The sequence below is a fragment of the Antechinus flavipes genome, chromosome 4, assembly GCF_016432865.1.
Source record: "Antechinus flavipes isolate AdamAnt ecotype Samford, QLD, Australia chromosome 4, AdamAnt_v2, whole genome shotgun sequence".
Classification (NCBI taxonomy): Eukaryota; Metazoa; Chordata; class Mammalia; order Dasyuromorphia; family Dasyuridae; genus Antechinus; species Antechinus flavipes.
Genome location: NC_067401.1, coordinates 112680164 through 112706100, shown reverse-complemented (window position 1 = coordinate 112706100; position 25937 = coordinate 112680164). Strand labels below are relative to the sequence as shown.

The 25937-nt window shown below is 40.4% G+C and overlaps 1 protein-coding gene across 6 annotated transcripts; it reads left to right on the top strand.

Moving 5' to 3' along the window:
* The first annotated feature begins 184 nt into the window (after nucleotides 1-184).
* Nucleotides 185-11177, top strand: CHTOP (chromatin target of PRMT1). 6 transcript variants are annotated; one of them, XM_051994020.1, is made up of 7 exons: nucleotides 899-1185; nucleotides 2141-2222; nucleotides 4307-4460; nucleotides 5106-5189; nucleotides 7203-7386; nucleotides 8094-8231; nucleotides 9928-11177. In XM_051994020.1, exons 2-7 carry the CDS (start codon nucleotides 2158-2160, stop codon nucleotides 10128-10130), a joined length of 828 nt encoding a protein of 275 aa, XP_051849980.1. In that variant the 5' UTR covers nucleotides 899-1185; nucleotides 2141-2157; the 3' UTR covers nucleotides 10131-11177. The 6 variants fall into 6 exon arrangements, with proteins under 6 accessions (XP_051849983.1, XP_051849984.1, XP_051849980.1 ...); XM_051994019.1 differs by having other exon boundaries at nucleotides 7200-7386; XM_051994023.1 differs by lacking the exon at nucleotides 8094-8231 and having other exon boundaries at nucleotides 185-1185; nucleotides 7200-7386.
* The last annotated feature ends 14760 nt before the right edge of the window (nucleotides 11178-25937 follow it).

Below are 25937 nucleotides of genomic sequence, written 5' to 3'. Positions count from 1 at the left end.
AGAGAAATCAGGTAAGGAGAGCTGATCAAAGCATCTGATTCTCCCTCCATCTCATCAGGATGTAATCAAGGTTCAGAAGGTGCTAATGAGGTATTCCACTGAAACCGGTGAGGAGGGGGCAAGTGCATAATTTATTTAGGATAAATAGAATCAAGAACTGAGGCTTTTAAAACATTTTTAATCCAGGAGTTCTTTTTATTAACTTTTCATGCGTCGGGGACACGTTTGGCAATGTTGACGCGCGCTTAATAAATGCGGTTGATTCGTCAAGTTTATAGACCCTCTCCTCAGAATACTTTTAAGTGAATAAAATGCCTAAGATTACCAAAAAAAAAATTTCTATTGAAAGTTATCAAAGTATTTTTAAAAACCAGTTATGGACCCTAGGGTAGGAGTCTTGGTCCAACTCATGAGGAAAGTGCGTCCAGGGAAAAGAAGGGGCTGGTTGTGAAGGTCCAGGCTTGAGAGCGCCCAATACTCCACCTTTTGGAGGGAGCCCCAGTTTGGTGCTGGTCCCGCGCCAGGCGCCCAGGAATGGGATAAGGCAGGCTCGGCCAGGCCCGGTTTGGGCAGTGGGAAGGGCGGGCATGGCACAGTGCAGGACCAGGCTTACTGCCGCCATCTGCTCCCGGCCTGGGTCAGTGGTTGGAAATGCACGGGGAGTAAGTGGCTGCCAGAGCGCAGAATTTCGGGGTTTGACCGGCATTAGACCTTCAGGGTACACTACAAATGCCCGCTGGGGAGGCACGCAAAATCTAACTCCGCAAAGACAACAAGTAGTCACTCAGCAGACCTCACCCCCGGGGAACGCACGTGTTAGCAACTACACCGGGGAGGAGCGGAGACAAAGCCCCGCCTCCTCGCGACGTGCGCGAGCTTTACGTCAACGTCGACGCGGCGGCGCCATTTTGGCCAGCGCCGTTAGGCTCTGAGCGCGGCGGCCATTTTGTTCGGGTCGCCAAGTGGGAGTTGGTGGCGGCTGTGGACGAGAGGGCGGACTGAAAGAAGAACGGACGCGAGGACCCAACAGCCAACCCGTCACGCAAGCGAATAACTACCCCTCCGTCTCAGCCCAGCGCCTCCACCCGTCCCAGATAAACCTAGCGTGGCCGGTCTCCGGCCCCACAACCGCAACCGCAGTGGCATCGGCGGCCCCCGGCGGAGCGCTGGCGTCCGTGTCCTTTGGTGAGTGCACGCGTGCGCGGCCGGGCATAGGGCCAGGATTGGGGGAGGGGTGAAGAAAAACCTTTGCAGAGGGGTGGTCTTGAAGAGGAAGGGGTAAGGTAGGGAGAATTGTGGGATGACCGAAGTGGGGGAAGGGGAAGGAGGAGCGTCCGCGGAATAGGGGGAGGGGGCACCTAGCACGTGACTGGGAAGCGCTGCGGGGGCGGGGCGACGGGCTGGGGTGAGTAAAGACGACCTCGTGGGGGAGGAGACCGGCTGAGGGGGCGAGCGAGGAAAGAGGAGGAGGAGGAGGAGGAGGGGGAAAAGAACATGTGAGGAGGACCTCGAGCCTCTAGAGGCCGGGCTTGGGGAGAAGGGAGGAGCACCCGAGGAATGACGGAGGATGGGGCGAGGAGATGTAGAGAAAGGGCCCCTGGGGGCTGGGAGCGGAGGAGGACGAAAGGCAGGCCAGAGGTTTAGGCCTCAGACCACGGGGGAAAAGTCTACTGTATGCTTCCAGGCTAACGAGTGGGTTCATTGGCGTTAGCGGAACTTGAATAAATAGGGGGTCGGCTTGGGGGTCCCGGGGCTCCATGGAGACGAAAGGAAGAGATCCTGGGGATCCTGAGGAAATTTGAGGGTTTTACATAAAGGACATCCAAGGGATGCCATCTTCGAGGCAAGGCTGTTTCCCTCCCCCAGAAAATAGAGTAAAATAAGAATGAAACACAGTGGGTATCCAGCCAGTCCTGGGACCAGGCTTCAACCTGCCGGCCCTGTCGTTAGTGGCTTTTCTTTGGGGGTGGCTTTAGGCAGACCAGCTACACATAGCAACTTTGTTGGGAGGACTGAGCTCCTGGCTCTTATCGTGCACTCTCCATACTTTAAGTTGGCAAGATAATGGCTATTCTAACTGCAGGTTGTGCCTGGCCTTTATAAGGATGGAAGACGTCATCTTTTCTCTCTTGCTTTACAGATTCCCGGGATTTGAAGATGGCTGCACAGTCAGCTCCGAAAGTTGTGCTAAAAAGCACCACCAAGATGTCTCTAAATGAGCGGTGAGGCAGCCAACAGAAACTTCAACTCCTACATAAGAAAACTTTACTTAAATTGGCCCCGGGGTCCAATATACTAAAACCATCTTGGTTTCTGCCCAGTTTTAAGTTAAAGCTAACTTAAATATCAACAGAAGGCTAAAGACCTCTGTTCTTAAGTTGCTGCATATGTGGTACGCAAAACAAATTGGGCAATGTTTCAAAACCCATTATCAGTAGCTGTTTACCTTAAAGTATTTGAGCCGTTAATCTGGTGGGATGTGTTTTAAATTAAAACACGTCACACCCTCCCTTTTTCTTCATGTTTTTTACATTGATATAGGGGATGCTGCAGCACGGTAGCATGTTACCCTGGCTGTAGGAGGCTTGCTGCCCAGTCCAAGGCCGACAGGATTAGAGTCAGGCCTGTAAGAGGCAGGTAGCAGGCCAAAACTCCGCCCAAAGGCCCTTGAATGCTGTTCTTGGGCCTTGTAAGAGGCACTCTCTTTGCTTCATCTCTGCATCTTTCAATACTGCTTTAGGTTTTGTTTTTCCTTTTTCTCTGTTAAAATGTTCTTCTGTTCCATTGAGCTTTCATAGATGAGACTCTTTGGAGTGTCATCACATTCTTAATCTAAGTTGTTATTCTAATGCATGACTTTTTCCAAGAAGTCTCACTTGGGGTTATTAGAAGGGATGCCAGCTAAATCCAGGAAAGTAAAGCTGTTAAAATGTAATACCATAAAAATCTCCGTGAAGATTTTTTATATAGTTCCTTTTAATTAAATAGAACGTAGATAGGGACATAGCAAACTAGTAAAGATTTTTTTTAAAAACTGTAGTTAAACTAAATGTGCCATGAGATGCAAACATAATATAGGAAATAGCAAACACTGTGGGGTCAAAAAGATCCAAGTTTGGTCTTGCCTTCTGGTTCTGTGACCTTGGGCAACTAACTTAATTTCAGTGCTCCCACATAATTCTCCTAAGACTTATTTAAGTTAAAGCAGGAGTAAATCTGTCTTAGGAGAGGGAGTCTTCTTACTGATAGCTCTCTATACCAATGGAATTGTTAAATCCAGGCTAGGAAAAAAAAAGAAAAATGTTGAACATAAAGACCCATCTGGGTCTGGGTGGATAGAAAGGCCATCTCAAAGTCCAGAAAGTCTTAGTTGTGTGACCTTAGGTCATGTAACCCTGAGGCTCCCAAACAACTGTAAGATGTTGTGTATAAGAGGTCTGACTTAAACTCAAGAGCGATCTCATTTCAAATCTCACTTCAGATGCTTAGTAAATGTGTGACCTTGAGCAAATCACTAATTATCCTATGTTGGCTCCATTTCTTCCTCTATAAAATGAGACCGTTTAACTAGCTTGGCCTTTGAGATCTCCATAATCCTGAATCTCAGAGCAAGTACCACTCTGGTATTTGGTAAAGGGATTTTTCTCACTCGAGGTTTCCTAGATTGATGAAATCACAAGTGCAGGGGTTCTCCCTTAAAAGAAAAAATTTTGATTACGTATCCTAAGTTTTTGTCTTAATTCATGGCATGTGGTGAGATTATAAAATTTTATGGCCGTTCTTTACATGTGACTAGATTGACAGACAATGGAAAACTTGTTATCCTCCTCTATTGACATGGAGGCATCATTTCCATGGACTTTTGAGAGTGCTGTTAACTGCTCCACATTCACCCATAAGGTGCACTTCTGACTATTGCCTCTAAAATTACTTACCTGATTTACCCCACCTCAGGGTATTTGTTTTGTCCTTTTCTGATTCTCTGTAACATCTTCTGTTTCCTGCCATCACCATATCTGCTTATTACGTGTTTTTCATTCCTTCCACTTTTCTAAAAGCAGTAACCTAAGCCCTTGTTATCACTTTTGAATGAATGTACTGCACTTACCTGCATTTCTAAGTTTCTGATTCTTGCACGTTTGTGGAAACAGAGGAGTCCTTGACCCACATCAGCCTTGATCTAAGCGTACCACTTTACATAAAGTTCGTGGGATCTGGAGCTCCTGGTCTAGAGAGCCATGAAAATGCCAATAAATGTTTTGTAATAAAGCTTTTATTTAAACACCCATTTTGTTCGACCTTGAAGCTTTACTAATATGCTGAAGAACAAACAGCCGATGCCAGTGAATATTCGGGCTACGATGCAGCAGCAACAGCAGCTAGCCAGTGCCAGAAACAGAAGACTGGCCCAGCAGATGGAGAATAGACCCTCTGTCCAGGCAGCATTGAAACTTAAGCAGGTGAGAGAGTAGGTCACAATCCTCCAGAGGCAGCTGATGATGCCTGTCAGGCAGCCCTACTGATGGCTGTGCAGGATATGGTGGATTGTAGTAACAAGGTGGCTCAGGGTAAGAGCTGAGGATTTTTTGGAGGGGGAAAAAATTCAGAGCATTTTATTTTGGTTGAAAAGTACGAATAAGTAACCGACTGCCTTTCTCTTCAGAGGGAGGTTGCAGTTTAGTGTGGCCTGGATCATGTTATAGGTACTAGTGTTTTTTAACCTTTTCTATTTTCTAGGATTTTCTCAAGAAACATACCAATTGAATTTCTTGGCATCTCATAGCTCCCTTTTATTCTTTAATTGGTATAGAGGTATTATTAAATGACTTAAAAGTTAAGAAAATAAGCTTTATATTTCTCTAGAAATTTTGTATAGTCTTCATTTATTTATATTGACAACGCTAAGAAACTTGAGGGAAAAAAGTGGTTTTAGATCTAGTGGAAGAAAGCCACTTCTCAAAATAACCCTGTATATCTCGAAGAAAACAAGAAGTCTGAATACATGATTAGAGAAGGTTATGGTTTTCTATCCAAATTTCCAATAAGGCACAATCCATATTTCCACAACTAGGTCTGAAGTAAAACCTGCTCTTTATTATTCATAGACTATGTTTGCAAGTCCGGCGAGTGGCTGTGGAAGGATATGTCCAAGCTGTGGCTGGCAGTCTGGAGGGCGGTGCCATGCAACTGTAAGGACTTTAAATGGGAGCACTGCATGGCTGTGCTTAGAGCTAGTTAAATATAACACACTCTGAACCACTGGGCTCACCAGCCAAAAATAAACAAAGCTTTCAGCTTCAACTACCATAGAGTGGCTAAAATATTTTTTATCATTTAAAAATAAAAAAGATGGTAGGTACAAACAGTTCAATATGAGGACACTTCGTGGAGCTAACACTCTTGGCCTTTCTAAAGAATGGTTTTAAAGAAAGTGGAAGTCTATATATGGAAAGTTTGCCTCCAGAAACTTAAGCAGGGTATTGATTGATACATTGTTGCTAAATATTTAGGAACTAATAGAGCAGGAAACAATTAGGGCTTCTGATGTAAGAAAAAAATCCCTGGGTCAGGTGGCTCAGTGGGTAGAGCACTAGCCCTGAAGTCAGGAGGACCTGAGTTCAAATCTGTCCTTAGACACTTAACACTTCCTAGCTATGTGACCCTGGGCAAGTCACTTAACCCCAATTGCCTCAGCAAAAAAAAAAACCTGAAACACCCCTGTATGGCTGTTAATAAATAAATGTAAAATAAAGAGCTTGTGGATTGGGGTCCTGACCTCACACCTGTATTGTCCCGCTAAAGAAAAGGAACATTTGTAGACAGACCTTTATAGTCATGGCTCATCTTATAAATAGGGTATATAGTGCATCAGAGCCTACTTTTTGGGTTAGAAACAGAAATTATATATAATTTGATCTTTTCCCACTGGGAAATTCATAAAATAATCATATACTTTGTTAAAATACAAATTGAGAGGGTCATCACCAGCATATTTTTAATGATTACAGGAGCTCAAAGGTGACTGCTATTCAAGGGAATTTAAGGCAAGGATTTGTGTGTGTTAATCTTGGTGATTTTACAGAATGAAAAGGCCTGTGGTTTTTCTCAAGGCTACACCTGATCTCATTTGTGAGGAGACATTTTTCTTTCTTGAGAAGTGCTACCTTTTGCAGTCCAGTGGGTTCCTCTTGGAAGGAGGGATCTGTGGAATCTTCATATCTACCTAGTACAGATTTGTTCTTAAAGGTAGTAATTATATTGATTTAAAGATGGAAGCACTTAAGGTTAGTTGCTTGTTTTGTACTAAAAATGATTGGTAATGGTACCTGTTGGGAAAATACCTATGGGGTCATGAATTTATAAAATTTAAGGTTCAAGTGCTTATAATGTTTATATACCCTCCTAAGGTAAAGGAAAGGAATCTCTAAATGTAATCCTGAGAGTGAATCAAAGGACCACATTTCAAGCAGGAAAATCAGATTAGGAATTAACTATCTACCATTTAGATTAAATTTAATTTAAATTTTGACAAAAGATGAATGAATATTATACTTTGAGAGCAGAATTCCCAGTTTGAAAATAAATATTTTTGGTTTATGTATTATTTTGCCAGTCTGACTAGTCATGTCAGCAAGGCGTAGTGGGAAAATGGGTGTTGAATTTGGACCCTGATAACCTACTTTTAAAAATCTACCCCTGCTACTCTGAAATCATTCATCTTTTAGGGTCTCAGTTTCCTTATCTGTGAAATGAAGAAGTTTGGACCAGATGACCTTTGAGGTTCCAGCTCCAAGTCTATGATCCATATATGGTTTTACTGTAGGATTTCCTTACAGCATTTGTAAAGTTAACTAGTCAAAAGTGGGAAAACAACCAGCAAAATCCAGGACTTGAAAGTAGATTTTAGAACTCTGAAGAGATTTTGATGTGTGATAATTGAATTCAAAGCATATTCAGGTAGTATGTAGTGCTTTCCAAATTCAAGATCAAACTCAAAAATTTTAATAGTGTTCTGGGCAAAAATCAGCTTCTATTCTCTTGAGGCAAGTACTAGCTTATTCTGGATGGGGATCCTCATGGCACTCACTGCAGGGCTCTCCCTCTGTGCAAGGCATCTCACTTGCTTCTCTGTGCACTGTGAATCTCCATTCCTAATGGACTGTTTCCTGATCTTAACCTCTTCAAAACTTTCCTTTCAGAAGAGCTTAAAACAGCGTCTAGGTAAAAGTAACATCCAGGCACGGTTAGGCCGCCCCACTGGCCCCCTGGCCAGGGGAGCAGTCGGAGGACGGGGTTTGCCCATGGGCCAGAGAGGCTTGTCCCGAGGAGGACTTCGTGGAGGACGTGCTACCAGAGCCCTGCTAAGGGGAGGAATGTCTCTTCGAGGTCAGTCTTTAAAATCCATTGTACAGTGCCTCCCTTACCCTTTTCTAAGTCTGGCTGCAAAACAAATGCTTTCAGATCATTATGTTTTTAATAACATGCAGTGTTCTTTAGTAAATCCCTATCTTTTCTGAAAACAGTGGTGAAAGACTTTGATTTGCATAAGAAGCAATTCACATCTTTGTATGTGATTTTAATGTAATTTGCCACCCTCCTCATTCACTAAAAAATGGGTCTTATTTACTTAAGCAGACCTGTGACTTGTATACAGTTCTGTTGGACCAGAACTAATCATTGGATAAGCCAGCATCTTCTATGGGTGCTGTGTGGTACACCATATTTAGAGGGCTTTTTAAAAACAATATTGAAGAATATAGTGTGCTTACTCAGATGCTTGCAGAGTCTTTGTTATAGGAGTTGTCCCTAACAAGATTGTAAGCTCCTTGAGGGTAAGAACATTCAATACTTGATTTTAATTCATAAAAATGTTAGGGGCATGTAGGAGGAGCTCAATATATACTTGTTGAAATTACCACATGAAGAGCAGATTTCTAGTTAAGCACTCTTCCTCTCCATGTAGACTTATCCTGGCCAACCTGGAAAGTGTCCAAATTATTCCCATTTATACCTCACCACCTTTCCCTGGCTGGGATTTAAACTTTATATATCTTGGATTTACCTGCATGTGCATTGTGTCTCCCCTCTCCAAGGTCAAAACCTGCTCCGAGGTGGACGAGGCGTAGCTCCCCGAATGGGATTAAGAAGAGGTGGTGTCCGAGGTCGTGGAGGCCCTGGGAGAGGGGGCCTAGGGCGAGGAGCAATGGGCCGTGGAGGAATCGGTGGTAGAGGTTAGTCAGCTACCATCTCCAGAGAGTGGTTCTCCTTAAAAAAAAAAAAAAAAGAAAGAAAAACATAACTTTAGGCATATCTTCCTATACAGCTTTGTCATCAGCAGGTTTTAGGAGGAGGGAGAATGATATCTATCCAAATTGATAAATTAGAAGCTATATCATTGTGTGGAGGTTTCTCCTAGGATTTTCCCAAATAGCCATGTAAAACAGTTTTTAAATTTTAAACTGAATTCCCATCAATCTGAATTGCTAGTAGTTTCTCTTCAGGTTCTCATATCAATTGACCCAGATAAAAAGTATTAAATTCAACCAATATTTATTGAGCTCCTACTATGTGCAATTCAGGTATGTGCAGGATATGAACAGATAGTGATGAGTAATATCAAAAAGCTGTGGTCTACTAGGAGCAATATCTGGAACTTAGTTCTGAAATCACCATGTATCAAGGTTAGATTTTGAACCTGTGAGTAACCCTGAGATTTGACTCCTTTAATTGGCCAGTGTTTAGATACAGTGGTTGGTATATGCAAGAATGAAATTTATTAAGTGCTGGTTCCTAGTTTTCTGCTCATATTTTGAAATAATACATTATATACCTTCCCTATGGAGTCTTTAGTGTTTTCCTAGTGACCTTTTGACCCGGAGAAAATGCCGGAATGGTGAAAGCTTTAAACTCTTCAGGCCAAAGGAAAAAATTCCCAATATATGAACCACTCCTGACATAATAACTAAAGTCTGTGGTACCTTAAGGTCACTGCTTAGATCTTCTGTAATTTAAGACACAGAGCTCTTGAAAATGAAATCTAATGCCTTGGGTTATCTGTATTGTCATTGTTTACTGTCTGGTTTGTCGAGTGAATGCCGAGCTAAATTTGAGTTGCAGGATAAAATTGCATATTGCCAAACCATTTTAGAACTGGTTCCCAAGATTCCTTAGGGATAACACTAAAGTGACTTAATTTTATTGAGTGAATTGGAGCTTTCTTAGTTGACACTCATGAATGATTAATTGCTTATTGGTATAAGCATGACTAGTCCTTACAGTGGGATGTATTGACAGCTGGGGTTACTTATTGGTTCCTTTCCGATCTCCCCACACGGTTCCTATGTCAAACTATACACAGAACAGTAGAAAAATGGCTTCTAAGACCACCAAGCCTTATGGAGGTATTCTGTAATATAATATTGCCAAACTAAAGAATGGGCAAAAAGAAAAATGAAATACAATTCAGATTGTTTATTCCAAGGTAATGGTGATGAATTTACAAAGCATCTCAAAGCTATTTCATGACTTTTCAAATCAATTGATTTAAAATTTTTCTACTAGATCATAAGATGTCAACAGGTTCTGGAAAAGAGAATAGGCTAATAAAAGTGAAGTGCAATTTTTAAAAAATCTTTACCCATAAGGCAATGGTTAGAATCATTCTGAAGAAATTGTTGTAACAGTTTTGTCCAATATATGTTTATTGTATCAAAAGATTGACTATGTACTCTTTCTAAGTTGCTTACTGCCCAGAGTATTCATTTTTATCAGAATACTTTAAAAAAAAAAAAAAGAAAGAAAGAAAAAACAAAAACAACTCTATGTGCCACTTTTATCTATTAAGAGTCCCTTTATTGGCTTGAAAACAGTAAGTAACCTGAAAGCCTCAACTGAAATGTATAATCCTCTCTTCTTTTCCTTGACCAGGTCGAGGCATGGTAGGCCGTGGACGAGGGGGCTTTGGTGGTCGTGGTAGAGGTCGGGGACGAGGTAGAGGTTCTGCCCGCCCTGCACTGACCAAGGAACAGCTTGACAACCAGTTGGATGCATATATGTCAAAAACAAAAGGACACCTGGATGCTGAGCTTGATGCGTACATGGCTCAGACAGACCCTGAGACTAATGATTGAGGCCAGCTTTCCTGTTAGAGACTATTCTTCAAGTTCATTACATCTGTACAGCTCCTGCGCTAACAAATGAGAAGACCTGACAGATGCTGAAAGGATCTATCATAATAGGTTGTGGACTTTATTCAACCACCAGTTCATACATTTTGTGTGTTCCTTTACTTTTTGATACTGTGTTGGATGAAACGTTTGTGTTTTTGTTTGTTTTTGTTTTGTTTTTTTATTGGTTTTGTATTTTTTTTTCTATACTCCTCTCTGAACTTGAATGTGACTGCCTGGTGACTGGAATATGCCTCCTCCCTCACTTATGCACTGACATTTTAATGTTCTCCCCATTCAGTCTTCTGGTTTTGAATTAAGGCTCTAGAAAATGCCATAGCACAAACTTCCTATTTGAAGTTTCTACTAAGTATGGAGAGAGATTTTTAAGAGGGCTGTAAAAGAAGTGGTAAATAGTACTGTTCTTAAAAAAAAAAAAAAATACAGAATCTGGGGACAGAAGACACATATTTAGACATACACTGCAGCAAATGGTGGGAGAGCTAAGTTGGTTACCTTGAGGACCAGGTTAACAGTCTTGTATAAATTGCTAATGGTAATCAAGTTTTTACCATCCAAGTCCATACCTCACATAGATCAAAGTATTATCCACAATAACATAGCATCTTTCTTGATACATAAAAACTTTCCTTGTGCACTTTGTATCATGAACAAAATGGATAATATTGGTCAAGCTATTTACATGCAGCAAAAAAAAGAGGCTGTCTGGCAGATTCTTAAGAGGGGAGAGGAGTGAGAGAATTTTGGCAGGCTTACTGCCAAGTGGGTTCTGGGAACGCCTTAGAAGTGCTATTATCTTTATTTGTTAAAAAACGAAACAGTTTTCAGTCTAGAACAACTTTGGATTTTACCACCCACATTGGCTTTGCTTATCTCTTCTTTCCCTTGAAGTTTTAAAGTTCAGTCATACCTTTGTCAGCTGTTCCAGTTTCAATAGAATCTTGTATTTCTGGTTCATTATAACAAAGAAGAAACCGTTCTCAAATCCAATCGGGCCTTTGACATTTTCTTGCTGGGTTCCTTTGAAACTTCATAGTCATTTCAGCTGGGGGTTCTACCTCCATGCTTTTCTTTCTGGGTACATGATAACTTGAAGTGAAAGAGGTAGTGACTCTAAGGGTTTTCTCCCATTTTCACTTTAAGCTATCTTTCCATCAGGAGGAGCAGTTTCCTCCCCTAAATCCCATGTAGCCATGGTTTGAAGCTTTGAGCTAAAGATAATTCAAAAATAGGATATTACCTATCTGGTTTTTGGAGAGAGAGAAATCAGCTATTTGATGTAACTAAAGTGGCACAGCTGGTATGAAATTAGGAGAATGGGCCAGGAGCAGCTTGCTATTTCTATTTCCCTAATCATTTTCTTTGTACTGCTTCAAGAAGATTATAAAAGTTCTTACAGGGGCAATTTATGTCCTTATCTAGAACTGCTAGGGGCTTGGAGTTTAGGGACTGAAGGGATTTGGGATTTTTCTGGTTGAGTGGCTGTAGGCCCCAAAAGCTTTTCCTATTGCCAATAAGAAAAAGATATTCTACTGTAATAGAAGATAGGTGGAGGGAGCAAGCATCAGCTTATGATGATTTAAGTCTGATAATGGGCTGTTAAAGAACTTAGAGCTACATTATAATATGAATATTTAGTAGGTTGAGACAGTTGGGTTTTGGAGAAGCTAATTCAGACTAGCTTTTTTTAAGTACCATCTTGAAATGATAGACAATTTCCTAACCTGGATAAGAGTGCTGGTTGGCGAATGTTAATGCTACTCCATTTTCCCCTACTGTAGTTTCACAAAACATGCTTTTTGTTTTAGAGCCAAACTTAATGAATTCCCACAGCTTCTTGGGAGTTTTCTCAAATGTTCATCAACGTGCACATTATCTACCAACAAATACTTTCCCATCAACCTTTCACAGGTGATGGATTTTGTCATCTTGATTGAGCCATCTGTTTGTAGATGCTGAGGAATAGGTTATTCTTTGCCAGTTTGTCCAATTACTAACGTGTGTCCTGCATAGCATGAAGCAATAAAGGAGAAAGGGATATGAATTCTGTCAAATGCAAAAAAGAAGATAGTGTCGGATGACTAGGAGAAGAGGAAACAATTGATCTTTCTCAAATGAAAAAAAAACATGGAAATGCCTGAATATTTAAACTACGTTTAGAAAACGTATCCCCGATAGTTGAAAATCAACTCTTTATTGTTGAACAACAGTGGACATTAATGAAGAGAGCTCAAAATATTGCTTCAGCTGAGAATATAGCTTCACCATGAGACAAAAGAATCTATTTCAGACCACTGGTTATCTCCCATGAAGTCTAGATTATTCTATACTAAGGCATGAGCTAATGCTCGTGGAATTCACCCAGGTTAGCTTGTTTGTACTATAAACAAAAGATAGTCCGGTGAGGGTCCTGTCATTCAAATCTTGAAACTGATCTACTGGGACTTGGCCTGAATGAGAAGATGGGAAGGAAAAATCTCAGTCCTAATTTATTGGTTATTAGTATAAGAACAATCACCAATCTAATAAGGTTTAGGAACTAGCACTTTGTGTATCCCAGGATTTAGATTCTCCAGGATGGGGAGTGCCCTAGACTAATGAGCCAGCAGCTATTAGAGATGTGAAAGAGCAAGAAGAGTGAGATGAGAGTCATGAATCTTGAAGGGTAGGGTAGGATTTACTGGGTTTGGAGAGGAATGGCAGGAACAAGTCAGATTTGAGAAGAGTTAAAACCTGGGAAAACTCTTAAGATAGTATGGATAAAGAGGCTTAATCAGATGAATCCCCTTCCCAAGATCAGATCAGGCATTAGAGATTCCTGCCTTAATAGCAAATTGTCCTTTGTTCCAGAAGGGGACCATGACATCAGGGAGGGGATGCTGCGACTTACAAATGAATTGGATTTAAGTAAGGGAGGCATGCAAGGTAACTTGCCTCACTTTCCCCTCCAGAGCCATCTAGATCCAGTGATCAGAGAGCAGGATAAACCTGCACTGGGCCCTTGACACTCAAGAGAAAATGTTTTGCTAGGTGAGCCACTGAGCCTACTGAGGAAACTTCAACGGTTGCATGAAGTGGACAGGCTACTCACTAATTACTTGTGCATCCCAGCTTCATTTGTGTCATCCCAACACACCCATGTCACATAGGCTGCTGGTACTGAGGGAGCTTCCCTAGGATCCTTACAACCATGAATGCAAGTAAGAAAGACAGAGTCCTAGTCTGCCTCAAGGGTTCTCCCTCCACCCCTTTCCCCAAGATTTCAGATGTCTCACTTGGGCCTTGTCAGTACTCCAACGCTTCCTTGACTCTGTTATTTTTCCTAACATTGTTCAGTCTCAGTGTCCTGGTTCTTCCTGTTCCACGCGCTGTTTGACTTTGAGCTTGATGCCCAAGCCCCCGCCCCTTGCTCCAATCATAGCCTTAATCGTATCCTGATAACAGTGGTATCCATGTGGTTGGTCAGAAGGGCCTACTCCTTGTCCAGTATGCACCGGCAGAAGGAACTAGGGCCAACTAGGACCGGCAATTTGCCTTTCACCTCAAACTTGGTAGCAAGACAGGCCCAAGCCATGGGCAGGGCACATAGAGGCAATGCACAACTATATAACTTAAAAGAGGATAGGTATAGAGGGCATGGTAATGAAAGGAACCAATGGGCAGTATAGAGGAAGCTGAGATCCACGGGAGTGTCTATGGGTAGAGCTAAAGGAATCTGGGGTCCAAGTTGTGGGAGGGGGAGAACAAGGGGCCAGGATTCATTAAGGGACACTAGATAACTCATTTTAAATCTGGGTTGAGATTTTCAAGGGTCCTAGGGAATTGGGAGCCACAGCAAAGATATGGGTCATGGACACAGGCAGGGAGATCAATGGGGATATGATCTCCTCATAACTTAGTCCTCTCTTCATTCCCCTCAGGTCTGAGTTTCCAGAGCTCAATTAAAACAACTAGCCCCTCCATGCCATTCCCACATTCTCCAGCCACCAAATGCTTTCCTACACCAATAAGGAAGAGAGTAATCCTCTCAAGGTGAGATGGGAAAATGGAGTGGCTGCAAATGTCCTGGGTCCCCTCCCTCTCCCACACCTCCAAATATTTTATCCTTTTTGGTGAAAAAAGAGTGTCCCAGATACCAGAGATAGCCAGTCACACCGAGCAGCACTCCTCAGCTCCCTGAGCTGCCATTAACACCTTCGGACTTCTAAACACCGCTGTCGGCTCCCCTCATCCTCTGGCTCCCTGACTGAGGGAGAGGGAGGGAGCAGGTACAGCCCCCACCCCTGGGTTTGTTCTTGGCATCTCAGACTTAAAGGGAGCCTGAAATAAGGAGCTCACTGCCTCGGGGAGCGGCCCATTCCCTCCTTGGACTAAAATGATCTGCCTTCTTAGACTCCCATTCCCAGTGCCTGCCATGCTCTTCAGCACCAGATACTGCTACTGGGTTCTCACATACCTTGCTCCAAGCTCTCTAGGCAAATATTTACTTTTTCCTAGTCTACAAAATTCCTTCTTCGCTGGAGATTACCACCTTTTGCCTCTTCCAAATACACATCCACCTTCTAAGGAGGAATTTCTGCATAATAGCTCAAGTGTATATAAATTAAAGTCATCAGAGCACTTTGCAGGCATCTCATTTGGTTCTCCCAACAACGCTGTCAGGTGGGTGCTGTTATTATCTCCCTTTTATAGATGAAAAAACAGACTCAGAGAGGTTGTCACTTGTTTATGATCACACAACTTAGATGCAGGATTCAAATTCAGATCTTCCTAACCAGAATTCTCAGGTATTCTGAAACTAGAAATGGGGGAGCTTGGAAGAAGAGGGTTTTAGGGGGAAATAGAATGAGTGACTATAGAGGAACAAGCACTGAATTTGAAGCCAGGAAACCTGGATTTTAATCCTACTTTAAACCTACCTTTTAATCCTACATCCCATTGTATGGCTCTGAGTAAGTAACTTCACCTTCTTAGCTTATTTCCTCACAGCTAAAATGGCTATGGCACATGTCTCCCTCACAGGATTATTGTGAGGAGCAAATAGAACCCTGAATATAATGTATTGTATAAAACATGAATGTCAGCAATTGGGTGTTAGTTCTTTTTAATTATATTAATGTAAGTCTGGTAAAAAAACAACAAATATTGACCAATAAACAGTCAAAAACATACAGTTCTCTTTGATTATTGACTCCATCAGCAATGACCCTTGGGAGCCCCACAATATCATTGATCCTCTTCAAAAGAAAAGGCCCATCACCAACATAATCTAGGTGTTTCATAAATGGAGACCTAGACAGGATATAAGAGTTCACCAAATTTAATCTCATCTTACTACCAATGAGAAAAGCAAGATCTAAAGGGATCAAATGACTTCCCCAAGATGTGTGTAATTAGTGTGGCACAAAACCAAAAGAGCATCAGATTTTAAAACAGAGAACTTAACTCCATATTCCTGCTTTGTTACTTGTTAGCCAGATGGTCTTGGGCAAATTGCTTAACTCTTCTTGCCATCCTTATCTTCAAAATGAAGGGATTAAACTCCTTAAATGATCTCTAAGTTTTCTTCCAGGTCCAATATTCTGCTTTACTAAAATCCAACTGTAGTGCAAGTCAAGACATTATCTTCTGATGTCATTGGTCCCTTTTACAACATACTGTGCTGCAAAAGTTAGATCTTACTGTAGTGGGATAAAAGGAGAGGGAGAAGGAGAGAGAGAAGGGGGGGGGGGAATCTAGAAAAGTTGGGGGGTCATCCTGCCTCATGGCCCAAGCTGGACTCCATATTGTTGTCCAAGGACTCGAGTTCACATCTTCCCTCCACTATTCTAGCTGAATGAAGCTGAACAAGATAATTTATGAACTCTGAACTTTATTGAATTCTCAGAGCTCATTCACCACCCCTTTTGGATTTTCTCTCAGGCCCTAACTATTTCTGCAAATCCCAATTCATCTCATTGATCTTTTTTACTTCTATTTTTCTTCCTTTTTTTTTTTTTTAAGTTAAAAGAAGTTTATAATTGTTAACCAGAAATGGGGTGTGGGGTTGGAGGCAGGACAAGGGCACGAGGAGAATGAGCAGAATTGCCCTGATTCCTTGGCAGCCTAAGAAACTTTTTCCAGAGTGCTGCGGGTCCCGAGAGGCCCTCCACAGGAAAGTAGAATAAATGGGAGCTGGGGTAGGGAGAATTATCTCGACTTCTCTGTGGCTTGTCCCAGGTCCTGAGTCTCCTGCTGGTGTCTTGGGGGCAGCCTGGGCAAACTGCACCGATGCCATGCAAGGGGGCACTCTGGGAAGTAGAAATCCAACTGGCATATACCTACAACATTCAGCACACACACAGACTTGTTGCTGCTTCTGTTTATCTATCTTTCTAACCCTCCAGAACCAATTCCTTTCTTCAGGAGCCAACTTCGACCCTCATGCACAGGAAGGTTCCTATTACCAGTTAGGACTCTTCAGCCCACAAAGACATCCCCTTCCTCCCTTCTCTAACATCCCCAAAACACAGCAGTTCCTCTAGTACCTCTGTGGGTTGGCGCAGGAGCTTTGTATTAAGAATCCTACTCCTGCCATTTAGGTACATTCATTCATTAATCCATTAACTATCTATTGAGGAGAGCGGGCCCCACTCCATCCCTCTTCCACACTCCAGCTCCTGCCTATCCTCCTGTCCTGGGGGATGGGCCTCCCTGACCCCCAGCTCTCTGTCAAAATTTCTCAGGCTTCTTGTAGCTGAGGAATGGGGCAGTCCTGCTCATTCTCTGTACAAAGGGTGCCGGGAGCCTCATAGCTGCAGCCTCTCCTTCCAACCTGAAGCCAGGAGCAGCTCAGGGCCTGACATTCGGATGGACCGGACCAGACCAAGTTTCATGTTGCACTTTCCCATCATTGCTCTCTGGAGTTGGTTTGCAACAGAAGCACTAGTCACCGGCCAGCCGTAGCTCTGCCTCCCCCAAGCTCTTCCCACTGCACACTACCCCTCCCCAGGTCATTACTCAAACCTTCTGCACCTGCTTCCGCCCCTGGACATTTGAGTTCCCTCTCCTCCCTCCCCAAGTTCTTGGGTCCAGGCTTAGCATTCATGCTATCCAGCTCTGACTCCCAAATCTCTCATCCCAAATACCATCCGCTTACAGCAGGGCTGGGGCTACTTCCTAATACTCCCCAATACTTCTTTCCTCATTCCCCGTGGAACTATAAACGCTTACGTTTCTGGTAATAACGAGAAAAGAGGAGGAATTCTTCCCACAAAGCATATAATCAAAGCTGTACCTAAGGTGGAACAGTTGGGGCTTTGCTCCAAAGTGTCTAATTTAGGAAGTGCTGACAGTACTTGTGACAGCAGAGTTTAGCACCTAGTTCATAAGAATAATTAGCTAGAATGGGGAATACATTCAATAAAAGAGCAAATTTCTCTCACCCTATGCTGCCTGCAATAAGACATGGCAGCCTCTAGCAGAAGCCAACACACCAGCACCCCAAAGCCTGTTATCTTTCTTTCATGGTATGTGTACATGTACCCCTAAACTAAGGGTTTCTTTCAAGACACCTGCCCTGATCTTGCTTTGTACTATTTGCCTAGAAAAGTAGTCTTTTCTCCTTTCATAGTGTCCCTATATCTAAAGCATGTATCCATTCGATGCTCCTCTTAATTTACAACGCAAAATGTTGGGTTTATACCCAATTTCTTGCAGATTGATTTCCAATTTTGATGGCAGTTTTTGTTGAATCATAATCATTATCCCAGTAGCTGGAGGTGGAGGGGTTTATTGTTATTCAATCATTTTTCAGCCCTATGATCTGATTCTTAATGACCCCATCTGGGGTTTTCTTGGCAGAGATACTAGAATAGGTTTGCCATTTTCCTTTTTCTGCTCATTTTACAGAAGGCAAACAGGATTAAGTGACTTGTTCAGGGTCACACAATTAGTGTCCAAAACCTGATTTGAAACTGAGGAAGGTGAAACTTCCTAGCTCCAGACCCAATACTCCAATTACTTTCCCACCCAACTACTGCCTTGGGAGCTTATTAAACACTAACTTACTATATTGTATGCTTCTGTATATTCTATAATCAATCTGTTCCATTAATCAAATTCTCTGTTTTTAACTAATAAAAAATATTTTCGATAATTGCTGCTTTGTGGTATAGTTTGAGATCTGGTTACTGCTAGACCTGTTTCCTTCCCCCCACCCTTTTTTTTTTTTTTGTTATTCCTTAGAGCAAAGTTTCTTAAACTGTGGGTCATGATCCCCCATGGGGTCAAGTGACTATGTGGGGGAGGCAAAAAAATTTGATAACAGGAAAAGGTTTAAAATATTTCACCAAGATTTAATTTTTTATGTAAAAATAAACAATATGCACATCCATCTCACTAGAATGTTCATTTGCTTTCTTCTTTAATAAATAAATTTATTAATAAATTAATAAATTAAATAATAATTATGTATGCCCAAGAATTGTTTTAAAATACATTTCTTTGTTTTATTATCAGTAAATGGTTGATTTATATACCTATATACCCAGTGGATAAAAAATTTTTAGGCAAAACAAGTAGAAAAAGTTTAAGAAGTTGTGCTTTATAGTCTTAACCTTTTATTCCTTCCTATGAATATTATTATCACTTTCCCTAGTTCTACAAAGCAATTAATCCTTTGATGGTTGGATTAGTATCCCAACTAAGATCCGATACCAAAACTGAATAAGTCAATTAATTTGAGTACTAGTGTCCATTTTATTATATTAGCATGGTCCAAGCATAAGCAATTAATGTTTATTTCTCCAAAATATTTAGGTTCAGTCCCATAGTGTATCAAATGATGATCCATGTCTAGGGCTCTGCCTCCCTGATTTGCCCCATCTCAAGGAACAACACTGGGTAGCTTTTAGCTCTTGGGATTCCTGGATATGTCTGTTTATTCCCCTCCTTAGCAGACAGTTTCTGAGTTGCCACAGTGAACCAAATACATCCTTTGGCAGCCATCGCACTGGGGCAGTGCCTCTCTGCCCCAAACTAGTCTGGTCTTCAGATGACAAACTACTCCAGGGACTCCAGCAGTGTCTCACTCACAAGCAAACTAGGCCCACAAGAGCTTCCCAGAAATCAGAGATTCTTAAGCTAGACTGGAGAAGACTCTAGGGATATTCTCATACTCTAAGCTCCAAAATATGCACAGTATTAGGGTTCTGAATAAAAGGGCCCTTCATGCCTACAAACCATAAGAAAGAAAGAGAAATTGGGCCATAATTAGGTAGATTTAAAGATTCAGTTAATTCTGTCTACATGGCCAATGGAAAGACTTCAATATAGACTGTCTCTTCCAAAAAGAAGAATTGGGGGGGGGGGGGCATGTGGGACCTCCATCTTTTATGATCTGTGCTTATGACAAAGCCCTTTTACATAAGGAAATGCAACAAAGAACTCAATGATATCCTCTAACCCAATTCAACCAAATACTGACTTGAATGAAAAGGAGAGGATAGCAGTAGGGGGAGAAAGGAACACACACACACACACACACAAACACACACACAAACACACACACACACACACAAACACACACAACACACACACACAACACAAACACACACAACACACACAACACACATCAACCACAATTTCAGAAGAACAGTGATAAAGTGCACTACCCAGCTCCTGACAGAGAAGTAATGGACTAAAGATTCAACATGAGACATACTTTCTTTGTTGTTATAGTCAATGAAGGAATTTGTTTTGCTAAACTATTCCTATTTGTCACACGGGTTTTATTTGGTTTTATTTAGATTTTTGTTCATTGAAAAAATTATTTTTTTAAAAAAGAAAGCATAAGGGGCAGCTAGGTGGTACAGTGGATAGAGCACCAGCCCTGAAGTCAGGAGGACCTGAGTTCAAATCTGATCTTAAACACTTAACATTTCCTACCTGTGTGATCCTGGGCAAGTCATTTAACCTCAATTGCCTCAGCAAAGAAAAAGAAAAGAAAGCATAGCAGAATTAAGACATGAACGAGATAAATGAAATGTAAACGCTGTAATTATACCCTCTACAAACAGGCAGAGCTAGAGAATCCCACCATTTAAAAGGAATCCCTATTCTATGTGGACTCTGGTGGATTACTTCTATTGCCTGTAGGATTCTCACAATCTTTTAGTCAGTTGTGTGTTAGCAAAGATGTGAAATTTCCCCTATCTTCACATTGCTCTGAAAGTCTGCCTATTACTAACGTCCTCCTCAATTTGTACTTAGATTATTCTCCCAAACTTTTATTTATGTCAGTATGAAGACATACAGGTTATTAGTTGTTGACTTTTCTCAATCGTCTTTCAGTATTAATCAAATTCCAGGTTTTTCCCCTGGATTTAGTTTCTTTCCTTCTTTCAGATATCTTTTAAAGTGAACTAGCAAGATTCTCAACAGTTGTGTGGCAGCTCAGATCTATGCACATACATACCTGGCCACTGCCATCTTTATTCTCCTTGGTGCCATCTCTATCTCCTTCATAAGCACTTCCAAGATAGGACCATCTCCAGCCATCTGATCTATATCTGGTCACTAGACCCAAATGGCTCTGGAGGGGAAAGTGAGGCAGGTGACTTTGCACTACCCTCTCTCACTTAAATCCAATTTACTTGAACTGCCCGGTATCACCTCCCTGATGTTGTGGAACTCTGAGAACGAAAGACAAACAACCACTACAGAATTCAAGGATGCTAGCCTAACAGAATACAATTCAGAGAGTAATTTGTTATAAAAAATCTTCATGGATCTATCCTTTTTTTTTGTCTGTTTGATAGTTTCTTCCATTTTTATTCTCAAATGGCCTCTAGATCCCAGCTTCTTCAACGGTAGCTCTTGACCCTATATAGGGTCCTGTAATTGATTGTGAGAGTTTTGAAATTATGATTTATTTTGATTTGCATTATTATTATATTATACTTGTGTGAGTGTGTATACCCAGAGTCATATAAAACTTCTTAGATAAAACACATGGAAAAAAGTTTAAGAAGCCCTGCTCTAGATGACTTTCCTTAATTAAGTCTCTTACCAAACTTTCCTCAAATAAGTTTTAAATTCTCATTTAACTCTCATTCTCTGTAAGATTAAAATTAAAATTTTATTATCTTATTTTTATATCACACACATTTCCCAATATATCCCACCCTGATGAGAAAGCCATATTAGATAGCAAAAAAATTTAAAAAGAGGGGGGAAAGTTCAGTAAGACAAACACATCTCACAATCCTGATATTAAATGTAATATTTTAAACCCTACATCCCATACCCTTGCAATTAAGGGAGGGAAGTACATTCTCATATGTCTTCTTCAGACTGACCTAGGACATTTAATTTCACAACACTCAATTTCATTTTGTTGTCATTTCCATTTACAATGCTGTAATCAGTGCATACAGTATTTTTCTGGTTCTATTTAACTTCATTTTCCCTCTATTTACCTGTCTTCTCATGTTTCTCTATATTCATCATTTCTTACAGTACAGTAATATCTCATTGTATTAACATACCACAATTCTCTAGCCATTCCTTCAGTCAGTGAGCATCTCTTGTTTCTCTATAAAATTTTATAAATGACTTTATGTTAAAAAAAAACAAAATAAGACAAAAAACATTATTTCTGGCTATTATCTCTATCTAATGAATAAGTATGTTAGATATTTGCCAATCAGGGTCCACTTTAAGCCTCTTAGTTGCTTTAAACTTGCTTTATGACAGTACCAGAATCTTTGTCTAGTCCTTTCTTTTATCCATTACCCATTTTTCATTATCATTGATTTGTTTGAATAGGTCAGAATTGAGTTATTTCAGTTTTATACCATTTCTACCATTTTATGCCATTTTTACTTCCTTCTAGCTTTGCATTAATTTTGATCTTTATTAAAACAAGTTAGTGGTCTGACTGGACACAAACAGCTGATTCAGAAATCACTTCCTCCCACATCACTAATGAGTCACATCCTGTTAACATATAATTAATTTCATTTTTATGGTATTTAATACTTACTATATCCCAGACCTCCTGATTTTTTCTCAGATACAATGATCATAACATACAGGTATGAGGTTTCTGGTAGCCTCCCAAAATCTGACCTCTCTTGTTCTTTTTATCCTGGCCACATATTCCAATATATTTCTACCATCTTTAACTCTGGCACTGAAGTTGTTGGGTAACAAATCATTTAATTTAGGGGGCCTTAATTAGTTCTTTATAGCATTGCTTTATTTCTTCATCCCATAGAAGAAATGGTGATGAGGTTGGGACAATTATTGTCAGCTTGGTATTTTTGCAAATACTTATCCTGAGTTCTTTAATTTGAAAAGAATAAATGTCCCATAAAATCATATTTCTTGTTATCTTTTGTGCATGATCAAATCAATTCTGCTAATTCCTTTTTTTCTCTTCTCTAAAGTTAACCTATGGATCATCCTTCCATTTAGCTACAACTTCCAAATTTGTTCTGGTTTCAAGAATACCTTTCCAAAGATTCTTAATCTTTTTTCATCATTGATCTAGGGGTATGATAGTAAATGTTGAACAATCAACTCTTCAAAAATCAGGACAGAGTTTTAAGTTTAATCCACATTATTAAAAATTTTCTCCATTTTTTAAAGTCTAGACAATGAAGAAAAAAGGTCAAGTCCTGATTTATAGCATTTGTTAATTTTTGAAACATAAATGCTCACACTGAAAATTTAATAATCAGCTTTCCTGAGTCAGTATAAACATACCCCTTTATGGATCTTTTTAGCAGTGTTAAAGAAAATAATATCATAGGGATAGCCAAGTGGTATAGTGGATTGAGTACTGGCCCTAGAGTAGGAGGATATGAGTTCAAATCAGGCCATCGATCATTGCTAGCTGTATCACCCAAGATAAGTCACTTTAACCTTGATTGCTTAAAAAAAATACCGTGTTCTTGATTTTGGGCCAGAAATAATTTTATTTAATTAATTTTAAAAATTAATAATACCTAGAATTTTCATAACACTTTAAAGTTTAATGAAATTCTTTACAAATATTACAACAATCCTAATAGGTAAATGCTTTTCACAGATAAGGGAACTGAGGCAGGGAGAGGTTAAATGACTTGCCCAGAATCACAAGTGTCTGAAGGAAAACTGGAACTCAAGTTCAAGGAAGGAAGCTGACTCTAGGTCTGGTGTTCTATCCACTGAGCCACCCCTAGATATTTTAACATTTCTCTCTTTCCAGTTCATTTCTCTCTGAGATTGACAGCAACAGAGACAAAGAAACAGAGCTAGAGACAGACACAGAGAGATGTCCGGACTGGCATAGTTCCCTTCATGCCCTACAACATGTCTAACTCCAAGACAATTTGAAGTAATATTTAGAGGAATCTTGAACAAGTCAAAGATGATGAAATATGGTAAAAATATAAATATGATAAAATATTTAAAACATCATAAAACAGTTTGCTGTTACCATTGCAGAACAGCTACTACTCAGTTCCTTCTTGAGCCATTACACCCTCCCTAGGATTCAATATCAAGAATTTCTTCTCAATAACAGAAGAGGATTCTTTTCCTTTCTTCCTTTTGAAGGGAATAAAAGGCACTTTCTCTGGGCGGATCATAGGTTAATTTCCAGAGGAAAGGGAAGGTTGGAACCCAGAAAAACAAGAAGCCCTCTTTGTACATTGTTGAGTTTCCAGCCTTACTCCATTCCCTTATGAAAGGCCTTTTTATCCTCGATCACCCTCCTTTCCTAGGGAGGCAAGAGTAAAAAGAGCTTTTAGAGAAAACATAACTTCTTGATATTTTCAGTTGGAATAAAAAGTAGATTCTAAATAGGCTTACTTCCAAAAGGAAATGTTCAATTTCAGTTACAAATTTAGTGAAAAAAAGTTGTCATTTTTTTAAATCCAAGTCCCATTCTACTCTACTTTCCAAAACCTATTCCTGGGCGCCAAATTAAGAATTCTTGCAGTAAGAGTATGTGTACTTCTTGATCTTTACAGCATAATCTCACATTTAAAGTACAAACAGCCAAGTTAAACATTATAGAGAATGATAGCTAATGTTTTGTTCAGTGATATCCGATGTCTTCATGACCCCATTTGGGGTTTTCTTGGCAGAGATGCTGGAATAGTTTGCCATTTCCTTCTCTAGCTCATTTTACAGATGAGGAAACTGAGGCACAGGGTTAAGTGGTTTGCCCAGGGTTACACAGGTAGGAAGTATCTGAGGTCAGATTTGAACTCAGATGAGTTTTCCTGACTTCAGATCTGGTACTCTATCACTGTGCCACCTCGCTTCCCTTAGTAGCCTTATGCCAATGAAATGACAAATCTAAATTGTTAGAATTCTTGCAAGTTGCTAAGTCAGTGGAATTGATAGAGACAATAGTTGTTTAGCAGGGTGCTTAACAGTTCTCTAAATGTACTTAGTATTTATTAAGAGTTCCACAAGATTCACACCTTTAAGAGAGTATATATAAGCTAAGAGCCTCAAGCAGGATGCACTTCAGGAAGCCCACAAGCCCACTCTCGGAGGTGGAGTCAGATTCATTCCATTTTCCACCCTTGTGATGGCTGGAGACATTCAGAGGAAGAAAGGCTGAAGCTGGCAGAGGCAAAGGACTAATGGCAAAAGCTCCTGGAATCAAGGAGAGAGATAGACCTCTAAGAAAGCTAACCAGGCCCAAGGAAGGAAACAATAAAGGATTTGGACTTGAACTTCTGGGTGCATTTGAGGTGATTATTACTTTGAACTGAAATGAAGGCTGCTCCCAGAAGCCCCCCAAAAAACCTGCTCCCAGAGAACTTTATAAGACCTTGGTCTTTTTCAATCCTATTCCTGTATTCCAAAGGATTTCTTCAGCCTTCATTCATTCGTGAATTGACAAGCAGGCCATCCAAGCCTTGAATGATGGGTAAAAATGGTCCCTAGCACAAGGTCAAACACCATGGCTGAGACAGTCTTCTGGTGATCTCCTTTCAAAATGACCTTCAACTACTTATTTTTGGTCATTCAAACACTTGTAAATCTATTTTTTTTTAAATTTTCTACCTCATATCTCTCATCTTTTCCACAAGGAGAACATGAGAGACTTTGTCAAATACTTAATAAAAATCCATCCTAGTAACCCAGTCAAAGAAGTGAAAAAGATGAGTTTGATATGACTCATCCTTGAGAAAATCATCAAAGCAACCACTCTAGTTCTTTCTGATAATTCCCTCTTCTTCTAGATGTTCACTTTTAATAATAGGCTGTAGAGGTTTTTATATAAGAATTTTTAAAATAATTTTTATAAAACATTTTTTATATAAGAATTGAAATCAAACTCACTGACCTATTATAGCTAGAGACCACTGAGTTAGGCCATCATATATTTCTTTTGGTGTTCAAGGATCATGAGGTTAATTATAAGGGTTGGAATCAAGGCTAGTGATCAGGCTCTCCCACACATTCATTCTCCAACATTTAGCAGCAAATGCTTTCTCAGTCAATAATTCTGTGATAATTATTATTTACAAGCCACTAAGAAAAAAGCAAAACTCGATAAGAAGCTAACGATATTCTGGTAATATTTGTTAAAGGATAGAAGAGGAATTATAACCAAGCAGAACAAAAATGGATAGAAAATACTCAGAATGTAAAGGCTTTTGTCAGCCCTGTTGGATACTTTCAAAGAAAAGATACACTATTGCAAGAGTTTAGGTTTTATTCCATCCTATATTAACCTTCTCCAAACTACTATAAGTATCT